Raw genomic sequence first — 14,578 nt, 5'->3', positions numbered from 1 at the left:
CTAACAAACCAACTAGGAAGTAACTAGGCGTTCTTTTTAAGGGATCTCAAAACCTGATTTTTCCGATGCGCTTTTGGAGAGTAGCCATATTATTATACACAGTTGCTCCCCCTCAACAGTTTTTGTCCCTAGAGTATATTACTCCACCTGTATGAAGGTCTATATTTATGACCCCATTCCTTTATGAGTTTCTCCCCACAAACAATCTACTCCATCCCTATCTCATCCTGATTTTATTATTTTTAGTATCTTAGTTTTTATCTTGCACATGCAGCCTGCTCATTGTTATGTTACGTTATTTTATTTTATTGTGTATGTTTTTGCTTTATTGTTTTTGTACTCATATGTTGTATGTATTTTACTGTGTTGTTATTGTGTTTTGGTTTTACTTTATTGTAATATGCTGTTGGGCTTGGCCTCATGTAAGCTGCTCAAGTCCCCATTGGGAAGATGGTGGCGGGGTGTTAAAAAAGTTATTATTATTATTATTATTATTATTGTAACTGAATTATAATTAAATGACTTTTAAGGGTGGAGGGCAATTTAAGGATGTCAGAAGAGACATCCTTAAATTGATATTTTATAAGACAATGAATAAATGTTCATTCAGAAGCAGTAAAATAGTTTTTAAAGCTTAACACCTTCATTTCAAAACAAGAGTAGTTATGAGACATCATTATAAAAGGAAGTCTGAGGATTTGAACCAAAATTTCATGTATTTGGTCAAAATTTTAAATTCTTTGCTCGACTAAAAGTAGATCTGATCTTACTAAATACTCAATAACATCAAATGGCATTTAGCCACATAGTGGCAGGAATTCATGGAGACAAGAAAGACTGCTTCAACCATTTATGGGATTGAAATGAAATAAAAAAACCCTGCCAATAAAATGCAAGCACCATTGTCTTCTCCAATAAAAAGCAGTGAAATACAGTTACTTGAAAGCTTTATTAGAAAATTCCATCTATCAAGGCAGCATGCTAGACAATACACTGTAAGAAATGAAGGTGAATTAACCAAAGAAATAATATTTTGCTCCACTTCCTTGGGCCTTTTTTTTTTTTTTTGCATCATATAGCTAGCTTCATTTCCATGTATAGTATAATAAAGTATTATAATATAATTACCTGGAAAAAATATTTTGAGAATTTAGATGGAGAGGGGAATCAGAGTTCTCAGTCACAAATAGTAGGTGAAGAAAGGTGGTGGTGCTTAACTGAAATTAAAAATAATTGAACAATGGGGAAATTGACAAGTTATTTGGTAGTGGGAAGGCATGAAAATCACGTGCTTTGCCTGTGCAAGGCACTGGGTTTTGTCTTTGGGATCACAGGTTGAAACTATTTATCTAGTAGCGATATCAGAAAGGTCTACACAGGACTTTGAAAACTTGGGCCAGCCAGAACTTGGAAGTGCCCAGCTGGTAGGGACATTCTAAGAATTACAGTTAAACAAGTAGCTTTTTGTAGTGATTGGTAATCTTTTGAGCAAGATATTATTGGACTTTTGTCTGCTGCAATTCACAACGTTTAAGACACATGTGCCAAATGCAAGGCCCGTGGGTCCAACACGTGATTTTATGTGGCCTGTGAGGCTTTCAATGCCAGGGCAATATAGTTAAATTTATACAGCCTTACAGTTATAACCATCCCTTTGAAGGCAATCATAAAGCTGAGGTGGCTCTCAGTGAAAATAGATTTGGCACCCCAGCTTTATGTCATATGACTAGAGACAAAGGGGGCAGTAATCCAACAGCATTTGTAGGACACACAGGTATCTCATTTCTGGGATAGATATAAAAAGGAAATGATATTGCATGGGGAAGTTCAGGTACTCAAATTACTCTCATATTTTACAGCTAATGGAAATAACATTTATATAAAATGTATCTAATATAACATTAGGTATTTGCAATATATAAATCATACAGTAGGCACTCTTCTGGCATAAATTAGAGATGATTTAAGAAGACATTCATATGGACAGTATATTTAGTGGATAAGAAAGAGCTCAAAAATGAAATGCATCAAACCAAAGACTATTTAACATTCCTAACTTGATGTATGTGTGTGTGTGTGCGCGCGTGTGTTACAAGGGGAGAGTGGGAATAAAATGTTGCCTTTCCCTTCAGCAATCAGTTTGCAGTTGACTAAGGTCCTCTTCACAAGGGGAATTTCTGCCTTGTTTTGTTGCTTTTAATTGCAGCTAGAACAGGGCCTTCCGTGTACCATCACATTACATACAGCAGGCTCTGCCCACTTTTCTCCCACTACAGGGAGCATATTGTAGTGTGCGTAGCTCCAATGGAGCTATTCACACTTTCCTTCCCCTTTTGCCATGTGATGGCAGAAAGGGTGGTGGGGACAACCTGATGAGAGGAGAGAAAAGGGTGCCAAAGCACACTCTCCCATCCCCACCATGTGATGAAGGGAGGAGGGAGAGCACGCAGAGTGCTACAAGCCACCCCGCACACCTTCCCTTTTGCTGGTGATTGCCAGAGCAACGGCATGGCCCAAAAGGCCTGTATGAAGAGGTCCTAAGTCATCTGGAGCTATATAGTCTGAAAAGATTCTATATATCTGTTTTAGATATATGGGCTTTTACAAAACCATGTTCACTGGTTTCCCCCCTCTTAGGTTTTATTTTCTCAATAGGTAGCAAAAATAAAAACACTCATAGCATGTCATAGCTGCTTGAAAGGTGCTTTGATTGTGTATTCCTGCATGCCAAAGGGTTGGACTGGATGCCCTTGTAGCACATTGCTTCTGGGAGGCAACACAGATAGCAGTGCAGTTCAGTTCAGCTTCCTCATTATGTCTTTTAATTTGTCATTTTAAATGGCCATTGTAGAGCAACCATGGGCATATTTGTGTGACACTCTGAGTATTCCACTTGGTAAGTGTGAAATTGCATAACTGTCAAAAGGGAGGGGAGCATTTCTTGTTTAAGCAGATATTGTCAAACGACGGAGATGGAGTCTGAGAAAAATTCCCCCTAATCAACTGATCCACAGTTCTGCTTATGCTGTTTTCTGTGGAAATATGTTTTCTTGACAAGCATGAAAAACAGTCATATGATAGATTACTGGCTCCGCTATGTTTTATCAGAGGCAGTGCAATTGTTGAGCCTTGAGCAAGAGTTATTTATATCTTGATATATTCTGGCCCTATTTGACTGCTGGTCATCTTCCATCTATTTCAGGAAAGTAGCCTATCTAAAAATAATTGAATCACATTCTTAATTATGTGGATGCCAGTTACATTAAAAATGATCTCCATGTAAATAAATGTATTTTTCTCCACACTAAATAATATTGTTTGCTTCGGCTAGCAAACAAGCTGGATATTATCAGATGACTGTACACCCCTTATGCTTATTTTAGGAATTCATGACAAAAGTTTTAAGAGGCAGGTAGAAAATCATAAATGGATGGATAAGTGACAGACAGAATGTGGGTCCCAACCCAACACACAGGTGTTAGAGGGCATCTCCCATTTATCTTGATAATTGAGCATGCTTACTGCTGTAAACAAAATTTGCTGACTATAGGTTCACAAGCTCCTCATACAAAAAAAATTGCAGTAGGTTTTAACTTCTTAACATATTGAAGTATATGGAATCCCCTTGATGGGATGGCCTTTGTATGGGAATAAGAAATCTTTAAGTATTAGAAGATTTAGTCTACAGATTTCAAGGGCAGTGTACCACCTAATTCTTCTCAGACCCACTGGACATCTCTCAAGCAGTGACCTGATAGCTATTAGTCATGGACCTGATAATATTTAGATAGTAGTTCCCAACTTTATCCCCACCAGGTATTCAATTATCCAGTTTCTCTTACCATTAGCCATGCATGAGATTGATAGAAGCTGAATTCAGATACCCGGAGAACCAAATGTTGAGAAGCAGAGTTTTAGAAAACAGGTTGGTTAAGTATTCTAACTGATCAGCTCACATGGATCAATTCACCTGAAAGTTCAACATGGATTTAGCTGACCTTTTATACCTGTTATTATAAATTTCAGTACTTCTTTGTTAGAATGTCCATGTAGACATCTGTCCCCTGCCATGCCCTACTGATTTCATATTTGCAGAACCTGGCCATTTTTAGGCCTTTCAATGTGTAGCCACATCTGGTCCTCCTCTATTATTTTGCTCCCTGCTGATGTAAATAAAATCCTTCAAAATGTTTAGCAGTTTAGGAAGTGGTTCAAGATACTGATGGAATGGCTTATATTAGAAAGGCATGTCTATATTATTGTGCCTCTCTTTTCAAAAGAGATACCTTTTAATTTTGTTTTAAACTGCAATATCATGCCGTGGAGAAGTCTAATGACTAAAATAGCCTTGTTCTCCCTTTATGATTTCAAGTTTCATTGAAGAATGCCATTTAACAATTCCAGTAGCTAATAAAACTTCTGTCTTACTCGGTTTTACCAGAACAAAGGGATTATTAATTGGTGGAAGATTAATTCAGTCTTTTGCAGAGATCATCTGACTGAATGAGATTATATACCAGTCTGGAGACATACAGAAAGCTGTCTTCCTTATAATGACCAGCCTTATAACAGTTCATCAAATTTACAGATTGCAATTCTGACAGCTCTTTGTGTCTGACAGCATATTATATCGGTCATTCCACTAATGCAGTTTCTAATTAATGCATTTTACTTTTCTATAATGATTAGAAAGGCTATTATGCCCCGTTGCTGTTGTCAAGCCTCACAGCAGTGTCCCACAATCCCATAACTCAGCGAGGCATTATGACATTGCTAAGGAACAAAAAGCTGGTTTTTTTCCTTCTTCTCTGAGTTATATGCTATTTCGTTTCATTTTAATAATAGCAATGTTGCAAATAAGACTTCATCTCTTGGTATTCTTCTGAAATCATACATATTCCCTACTGTTTTTTCTCCTTCATTTGTGGGTGTGCAGCTGACCAAATTTCAAAACTGTACATTTGAACAAAAGAAAGCTCAGAATACGGAGGAATCAGCAGTCATTGCTTGTCCACTGAGACTGTTCTTTCCTGTACATGGGGGTGGGCGAGAGAGATTGAGACTGAGAGGGAGAGGGATAGTGGTAGATAGAAAAGATAATAGTAATAGTAATAGTAATAATAATACTTTATTTGTGTTCTGCCCTATCTCAGGTCAGATGTCAACATACAACAGCAAACATTCAGTAACTTCATAAAGCAAACAAGTGCCAACATTATAACCCCAGAAAAGCCCCACATATTAAAACAACATTAGAACCTAACATCAATAAATTAAACCAATCATAATCAAACAAGAATTATACAATGATGTAAAATCTGAATGTAAAGCATTCATGATAATTTACAAAAGCCAACTGTTGTTCACAAAATAGTGTAGGTTGGTTTTGTGGTCAGAGTGGTTGTATGACCAGTGATGTTACCCAGGTGAACATAGACTAGAGAAACCCAAGTACAAAATAGTTCTCAACCAAAGGTCTGGTAATACTTCTCCTCTCCGTATGCTAATGAGCAAAGATGAGTCTTCAATTTTTTCTGATGGAGAGGAGAGAGGAGGCCAATTTTATTTATTTAGAGAGGGAGTTCCAGAGGAGGCGGGGGGGGGGGGGGGCGACCACAGAGAAGGCTCTCTCTCTTGTTCCCACCAGCCATACTTGAGATGAGGGTGTGACTGAGAGCAGGGACTCCTCCACTGACCACAGATAGGTTCTTAACTTTGATGACTACTGCAGTAGCTTTTGAAAACATTGTACAAAGTGGCAGATTAGGAAAGTATATGATAGCTTCTAGTAAAAGACACTCAAGGACCTCCCAAGTTATACCATTTTAGTTGAGTTGGTGGAGCAATTATGTGTAAGTCTTTAATCTTGAAAAAAGTGGGATGTCAGGATGCAGAGAGAAGAACTTGAGCAAGAAAAAAAAATGATGTCCTGGATCCAAAGGCCAATTTTCTGTTCCTAGGTTCCATAGAAAGCACACACACTGGCAAAAAGGCCAACTCTACCCCCAACCCTTCTGATTTTGAAAAGTAAATATTTCGGTGGAAGAGGCCAAACTACTTTAAAATGAATTTCTCTTCCTGGAGGTGTCCAGGAGAGGCATTTCACTCTTCCTTTTATTTGCTAGTTCTACACAGACACTATAATGCAATACAAAGCCAGCTGGAGAGTGAGATGTCCACAAAACTTACACTTCTAATATGCACTGCAGCTCACCTCACATCAGAAACACTGTGTTAAAAATCTTACCAGAAAGCCTGGGGCCAGCTAGATAATGTGTGGCAGCTGTTCAACATAAAGTTCCACCAGTGTACTTCAGAAACTTACATAACCTGGAACGATGGAGGCAACAAAAGGGTTCTTGTGGCTTTTCCAAGACATTCTTTCTGTCTGGGGAGAAGGAGTTGTGCCCATGTGCCAATTAGCCTTTAAGCTGGCCATTTGCACTGTGGTCCCAGAGAACTTTATGTAAGCAGCCCCCAACATACCTCCCTTAGGAAATAATTTTTAAAAAATATAACTGCCAACATAAGCCAGAGTTATGCCAGCATAATGTTCCAATAGGATTCCAGCCAAAGTTTTAAAGGCTCAGAGTAACATTGAAAATTCACTTTCTCCCTGACACCCTCATTTCCTTGTTCAGCTACTTTTCAAGCATTCCACTTTGTGGAGAAAGTACTTAGCAGTATAAGTGGCAATATTCTTGTCAGATGTTTTGATATGCTTTCCCAGAATAGAAATAGAATAGAGAAAGTTGGTTCCATTTGTTCTATTAAGGCAACCTGTAAATATGTCAATATTTGCTCTTAAAAGTTAGTGCCCCCTTAGGGTTTTGAAAGTGTGATTTATTGCTTGCCTAGGCAATTCAGTCTCAGTGTTCCTTGGTGCTTTCAGAAATCTGAGCTACATCCCAAGGGGTCTTGTTCACCCATCTTCTGCAGTATATTCACTCACAGGACCTTGATTATTGAGTATAAGTGCAGTGCACATCAACTAGACATTTCCAAGTTCTGTCAGCTTGTCACTAAATAACTTTGCCAGGTCTTATACTAGGAACACGATAGAAAATCTATCATATAACAAAAATTCTTTTAATACATCTACTGGGAGTATTTTTATCTTACTCTCTCTTAATTAAGTTCAGACAGTTTACTAATATAATGTTAAAATACTCTTCTCACTTTCTTTTATTTCAGTTACTCATGCATAAGTCTAGAAATCTTAAGTCATAAATCAACCCAAAAATCCTGGTCAAGTTATCCAGGTCAGTGTATGTACTGTACCTTAACTCGTATTTAATTTTTTTTAAAAAGACTGGGAAAACATGTGAATTTAGTTCGTCTTGTGATAATTTAAAAGAAGCACCAACATCTTCTACTCCCTCTGATCACTTAAATAACAGAAAGTTATGTAAAACATACTGAATCATTGCTGTACTGGATAGACTGTTTGGGAGTATCTAGACTGTTAGGCGGTCTCTATTCCTGGCTGGCTGTTTACATGTTATATTAAACTTTAAAAGTAAAAAAAATGAATAAATTGCAAACAATAGTTTTTGTGAATTGTTAAAGTCATCCCTGATTTTCTTTCTTTTTTAAAAAAAAGTTTCTTAGAAAGAGTATGTCAACCCCCCCCCCCCCCCCCACACACACACACACACCAAATTATTTTTCCTTGTTTCTCTCTTAAGCCTTTATTCCTGTCTTTCTCCCTTAATTCCTTCCTCAGTTGGGCTCCTGGGCCTCAAGGTGGGCTTCAAAAGTGAACTTGTGGCTTTTTTGTTGTATGCATAATCTGACTTCTTTTATTTTTCTTAAATCAATTTGCTCATCAAGAGCATTAGCAAAAAGTTATGTACAAAACATTCTGATTGTCTGTAAAACAACTATTCATCATTTTTTCAAAAGCGCTGAAATGAGAAAAATCATCAAAAATGTACAAAGCACTTGTAATCTTGTCATTGAAGAGACAGAAACAAAGAAGCTGTCTTGTTGCATGCCTTCAAATCATTTCCAGTTTATGTCAATCCTAAGGCAAAACTATCATGGGATTTTCTGGCAAGGTTTTGTTCAAAAGGGTGTTGTCTTGCCTTCCTCCTGAAGATCAGAAAATATGACTAGCCAAGGTCACCCAGTGAGTTGCTATCGCTGAGAAGGGATTCAAACCTTGGTCTCCATAGTTGTAGTCCAACATTTAAACCACTAGAAGATGCTGGCTCTTTTTTCTGAAGCTGTTTCACATAGAGTTTTTTTAAAAAAATAAAACCATCTGGAACTCTGTTATCATCCCCAACTTGATCCTTTCTTAGTCTAGTTCATTGGCTCTCAACCTGCGAGTCCCCAGGTGTTTTGGCCTAAAACCCCCAGAAATCCCAGCCAGTCTACCAGCTGTTAGGATTTCTGGGAGTTGAAGCCCCAAACATCCGGGGACCCACAGGTTGAGAACCATTAGTCTAGCTGGATATGCTAGGGACCAAACATCAGACGTGTGCGTGCAAAGGAGATTCATTACTATTAAACTGTTGCCTTTCTCCACAGTAGCATTTATGATGAACTGCATTATGACAAAGGGAGGATCCAAATACACTTAAAAACAAAGTAAAAAATCAAGCAAATGTTTAACATATTTAACAATATATCGAAATAAAATAAATGTCTGGGGAAACTGTATTTGTCTAACACCAAAGGGATGGAAAAATTAGGGAAGACACTTCATAAACCACAGTCAAAAAGATGGTTTCTCTCTCTTGTTTTTTCTTTTTTTCTTTCTTTCTCTTTCTCCCTTGTTACATTTTGTCACAACCAAATGGTGTGGTTGCCTGAAAAGAGTCATGTTTTCCCCCTGCTCTGCTTTTTTTTTATTCTGTTCTGTTATTTAGGAAATTGTAGCTTTCACTACACTAATGTTCTAGAAATGTGTATAAAGTTTTGTCTGATAGTTGTTTGGCTGTTAAATTTATATTATATTATATTATATTATTATATTATATTTACTAGTAAATTATATTTACTAGTAAATATGTACAACTGTAATGGCACTGTAAAGCTAACGTATGGCACTTAGATCAATAGTTTTCACATAAGCTCTGTGTCTTTTTAAAATGCAGATTTTTTAAAATGCAGATTTCTTCCTAGTGAAGGTTGATGTGACTGATTTTAAGTTAATATGGTATATTCAGAACAGCATGGAACATGTTTGTTATTCTTAGGAAGCAGACATAGAAGGCAGGTAGTATTATTATTATTTGTTACATGTACATAACACAGCACACATGCACATTAGGTCCAAGTGTCTGGGATTGGTCTCTGAAAATCAGGATCTTCCCAAGGTCCTAGGATATTAGAGATATTATTATTGTCCTTGAAGGAGGTGGGGGTGGTGACGGCCGACAGGGAGCTCTGGCGTGGGCTGGTCCATGAGGTCACGAAGAGTCGGAGACGACTGAACGAATGAACAACAACAATTATTGTCCTCATTTATAACCCACTGTTTGTTTATTTATTTATTTACAATATTTATATTCTGCCCTTCTCACCCCACAAGGGACTCAGGGCAAATTACTATGTACATATACATGGCAAACATTCAATGCCATAGACACACAATATATATAGACAGTCAGAGGCTATTTAACATTCCAACTTTTTCTGGCCACCAGAGGAGCTGTTGCTTTCACCATCCATCCACGACACCGATGAAGTACTTCTTCGTTCCCCGCATGCTTGCTGGAGATTTTTATGGCCTTATAAATTAGTTAAATTAGCCTCCCTACAAAGTGGTACTTAAATTTCCTACTCGGAGCACCCGGTGGCTCAGTGGGCTAAAGCACTGTGCCGGAAGGACTGAAGACTGACAGGTCGCAGGTTCGAATCCGGGGAGAGGCGGATGAGCTATTAGCTCCAGCTCCTCATGCGGGGACATGAGAGAAGCCTCCCACAAGGATGATAAAACATCAAAAATCATCCAGGCGTTCCCTGGGCAATGTCCTTGCAGACGGCCAATTCTCTCACAACAGGAGCGGTTGCTCCTGACACGACAAAAAATAATAATAAAAAGTTCCTACTTGATAGATGCAACTGTCTTTCACGCTGCAAAGGTCAACAACAAGCTACACAAATTTGGTCAGAAACTCACTCTGACCCAGCTTGGCTTCGAACTCATGACCTTCCGGTCAGTAGTGATCTTAATGCAGCTCACTCCCAGCCAGCTGCACCACAGTCCCGGTGTACTGTTCTCCCTTTGGGGATTCAAGGCAACTAACACTCCATACAAGGCAAGTTTAAAAGGTGCAATACAAAAGCAATTAATATTAGCAGTGTGGTAAAAACCAAATTAAAAATACAGTAGAGATAGGCATGTGTGAACTTACTGTTAATAACAGTAGCGATTGTGCAATAGGGAAAACATCATTGGCAATGGGGAAACTTCAGGAGTTCCTCTCACCATTTTTTTAGCTATCCTGATGAAACTTGCTATAGTGGTAAAACAAATTCACCACTGTTAGCTCACCAAATTTCAGAACATTTGAATTATCCATGAAGTTTTGGTGATTTTTTAAAAAAAAATAAAAACTATACATTTAAAAACTACAAGAGCTATCTCCTTGAATTTTCTATCCAGTGACACAAGATGACAGGGGTTCATTCCCCCCCCCAACTTTCAGAAACACTAATATATCTACTGATTTACAGGAATTTTGTTAAGTCTTCATAAAAACAAACTGTTTAGAGGGAGGGGAAAATTTTCTCTCTCCTCTCCTGATTGGCACATTCTCCTTCCAAGGCATACTGGGAAATGTAGTTTAAAGCAGATATTTGGCTCCCCACTTCCCAAACCACATAATGCAACTACTATTGTAGAAACTTCAAGGGCTCCTCTCTCCCTCATTTTTGAGCTATCTCCTTGAATTTTCTATCCAATGACTTAAGATAACAGGGGATAATTTTCTCTGCCCTCTTCTGATTAACGCATTCTCATTCCGAGACATACTAGGAAATGTAGTTTGTTTGTTTACAATTCTGAATATTTTCTCACCTGTTATTTTTCCATGGTCATAGGTACATCTATTTGGAAGGCATTTTTCTTCACTCCCAAATTCAGTCCTGAAGGTGCTAATGGCTGCTTTGAGTCTCATGTTTGCTTTTGCCATGGGAATTTTATCAGCTACCATGACCCACCATTGCTTTTTGATATTTCCAAGGACCCAGAAGAAAAACATCCACTAACAACAAAAAAAGAGACTCGCTTTGATGAGATCCTTCATGCCATCAAACAAGCAGTAACCAATCACACACAGTCACTGGCTGCTGTTCCCAACCAGCTTTCACCAGGAAATATCATTTGGAAACCTTGGCTTCAGCCATGTTGCTCTTCCTTCCTCAACTTCTGCTATTGCAACCATGAGTCAGAAGAAAATGAAGACTTGCCTGCAGCATGACATTACTAATGTAAAAATCACCCACATGCTTTAGGAATAAACAAAAAAACCAAGAAAGAAAACTTTGCAAAGTTTGACAAAGGCTGCTGTGAAGAAATGACCTTTCCTGAACTTCTTCTCTTGTTCAAATGGTAACAATAGTATAAGGATACATTGAATGTGAGAAAATATCTCTTTATTCCTTGCAAATCTCATCAAGAAGCTGTGAAAGTGTCAAAAAAGTTTTACAGAAGAGCTGATGGAAGTGTATAAAATTTTAGGAACTAGCACTGCTTACTAGAAAAGCAAAAGCCAATAGTGTTTGCTTAATCTTCCACCTCCATAAATGATGTAAAATTAACTAGTCAGGGCGGCTGGGTGGTGGTGGCAGTAAATGATACCAGAAAAAGTATTACTATTAATCATGGGATCTGAGGATCGGTATCCTATCTTACATAGAATGCTTATTTGATTAATGTTACTGTTTGATCCAGAAAACAGAGACAAATCCAGAAAGTATTTATTTGCCACTATAGTTACTATTTTTAAGGTAATTTTATGTTTTTTACTCAATAATAACTAAAATAGATCCTTCTAATTATTTTTAAAGAATGCTTCAAGTTGCTGGCCAATGTCACAACACACATGCAAACAGCGAATCAGCATACCTATAGTTCCTACAAAACATTCACTACATAAAGAGTGTTGGTCCTTTATTAAAATACAGTTTTGGTGAGATTTAGTTATTGCATAGAGATATAAGGCCATTCATCTTTGTTATGTGTTATATAGAAGATGTGGACTACTATCTTTCAGCCTTTGTAAGATTTTTTCCCCTCCTTCAATTGTTTAGCCATGTCTTCCTAACAATTATGTAGCATTGTTCCTAGGGTGGCACTTTGAGGAAAAACAGCTTTCCTCCTAAGCAGAGGCTGCAATTGCTTGGCAGTAACTAGAAATGTTCAAGGAAATAAGAAACCATTTGGGTTGAAAACTTAGATGCCTCTTCTTATCCACAGGAAATACATGTTCTGGAGTCTTCATCAGCACCAGCTGCTGCAATTGTTCTTAACCTGCTGCCGCCTTAGTCTTCAATATTTGACTTTTTCTTTTTTTGTCATGAACTCAAAAACATTCAGCTGCTTGGATAGATATTTGGGCATCTTCTGGAGTCAGGTGGTGAAAGGAAACACTAACAGCAACTAATAGGGCTTAAAGTCTCAGAACAGCAACTAAGGCTAGCACACAATTGCACATTAAGACAGCTGTGTTTAGAATGACCCACAACTGCTTTCATGCCTCCATTTTATTCCTCAGTGGAAAAAGCAAGAAGGCTAATGAAAAAGAAAGCTCAGAAAGGGGGGAAGAGCAAGAGAGCAGTGACTACTTTCAGGTGTTTTTAAAATAATATTTCTAAACTATTAAAGATAATTCAATGGGGGAAAAACAAATGAAACCACATAATAACATCTATAATTGTGTTCAAATTTCATGAAAAATGTTGATGAGAATCAGATACAACATTTATACACATACATATATACATACATCTTATACATATTTCACTTTAAACATGGTCAACTGCAACACATTATCTGACTTGTTCCTGACTTTCTGACGAGTTTTTAAAAATACTGTTTCCAACTTGATGTGGCTTCAAACTGGATTATAATGTAGAGACACCCACAGAGAAGTGAAATACATCATATGTATATACACAAGACTGGCCCAAGATATTTTGCTGTGAAAAAATGACATGCTTCCCAATATTTTCCAAATAAAAACAGGATACATCTGAGTACAGTCATGATGGGGAAAGTTATTAATGAGAAGGGACAAACAAGCTAGGAAAGGCTGCAGAGCAGGCCCGTAGCCAGGATTTCATTTGGGGGGGGGGGTACATTTTTTTCAGGGGAGGTTTCGGGGGGCTGAGTTTCGGGGGGCTGAGTTTCGGGGGGGGGGCTGAGTCTGAGTGAAAGAGGGTCTACCCTAGCAAACCTTTTGTATCGTTACCCCAATACCCCCATGCATATGGGATATATTGAGCATGGTGATCAGATCATGATATGAATAAACATAACAGTTTAAATAATGCACCAGTAAGGCCTTTTCGCGAACCACTATGAACCCCCCCCCCCCCCCCGACTACATGCCTGCTGCAGAGGCATGCTTTTTCTTGGAAACTACTGGAAGGGCAACATTCCACCCCCTCCTCTCCCTACTGTTGAGTTAACTGAGTGCAAACTACTTTTGCACTTTGAACTGGGAGATTTTGAAAAGAAGTTGAAAAGTGCAATAACATAACATTAATTGGATTGTCCCTGCTGAACTGATACAATTGGAGGACCTGTTCTGACTTAAAACAAATTCAAGCACAAACCTACAGAGCCTATCTTGTTCATAAGTTGGAGACTGCCAGTACTTGGAGTTTACTTCCAGGTACATATCTTTGGGGTTATGGCCTTTGTTAAATAGAGAATATGCTAAACTGTAATTAATGTCCTTGTTCACTTGGCCATAAATAAAGCCAAGATTAATAAATAAGTTCTAATGAAGCTTATGCATAAAACTGCTCATTTGTCAAGGTTAATATTGTTGGTATCATTATGTGCTGAGGGTAATAATGTACTGAGTGTGGTGGTGCTAATGAAGCCCTTGGCTGTGTCTGGCTGAGCTCTCCTATCTATTTATAAAGAAATAGGGCAGACGGATAGGTCTCTGGTTGCTACTGAAGAAAATGTTCTGATGCAAGATTACAGCAGGAACGAAAGGGCTAAGAAAGAGGGAGGCAAATACATCAGAAGGCAATTGTGTAAAAGAGCACGAAGAAAGGAAGTTTGATAGATCTGTGTGAAGCAAAAGGAAAGCAAGAGTAAAGGAACATAAGGAGGTATCTTGGCCCATCTACTTTAGCGTTGTCTCCATTGTTCTGCTGTAGCTCTCTCTGATTTCAGTGGAACTTTCCTGCAGACATCTCTGAAAATGCTAGCCATTGAAGCTGCATATAAATCAGGTGCTCAGCTGTCAGAGATAGAATTCTGGGGAAACAAAAGAGAAAAAAAATCCAGAGAAGATGGTTAGAGAAGAAAGCTCCATTTTTCTAGCAACTCAAGATATATAAATGTATCCATTTTAAATTAATGAAATCTTTGATGGCCATCTTC

General features: G+C 38.1%; 1 protein-coding gene across 6 annotated transcripts in view; it reads left to right on the top strand.

Moving 5' to 3' along the window:
- Nucleotides 1–13,135, top strand: part of STS (steroid sulfatase) — a 130,524-nt gene extending 117,389 nt beyond the window's left edge. For all 6 annotated transcript variants that reach the window (XM_060769910.2, XM_060769907.2, XM_060769908.2 and 3 more), the window contains one exon: nucleotides 11,056–13,135. In XM_060769910.2, coding sequence (XP_060625893.2) covers nucleotides 11,056–11,435 — 380 coding nt within the window. In that variant the 3' untranslated portion in view covers nucleotides 11,436–13,135. The remainder of the gene's footprint in view (nucleotides 1–11,055) is intronic.
- The last annotated feature ends 1,443 nt before the right edge of the window (nucleotides 13,136–14,578 follow it).

This window comes from Anolis sagrei, chromosome 3 (genome assembly GCF_037176765.1).
Source record: "Anolis sagrei isolate rAnoSag1 chromosome 3, rAnoSag1.mat, whole genome shotgun sequence".
Taxonomy (NCBI): domain Eukaryota; kingdom Metazoa; phylum Chordata; class Lepidosauria; order Squamata; family Dactyloidae; genus Anolis; species Anolis sagrei.
The sequence above is the reverse complement of the archived record's forward strand: the minus strand, read 5'-3'. Positions and strand labels throughout refer to the sequence as shown.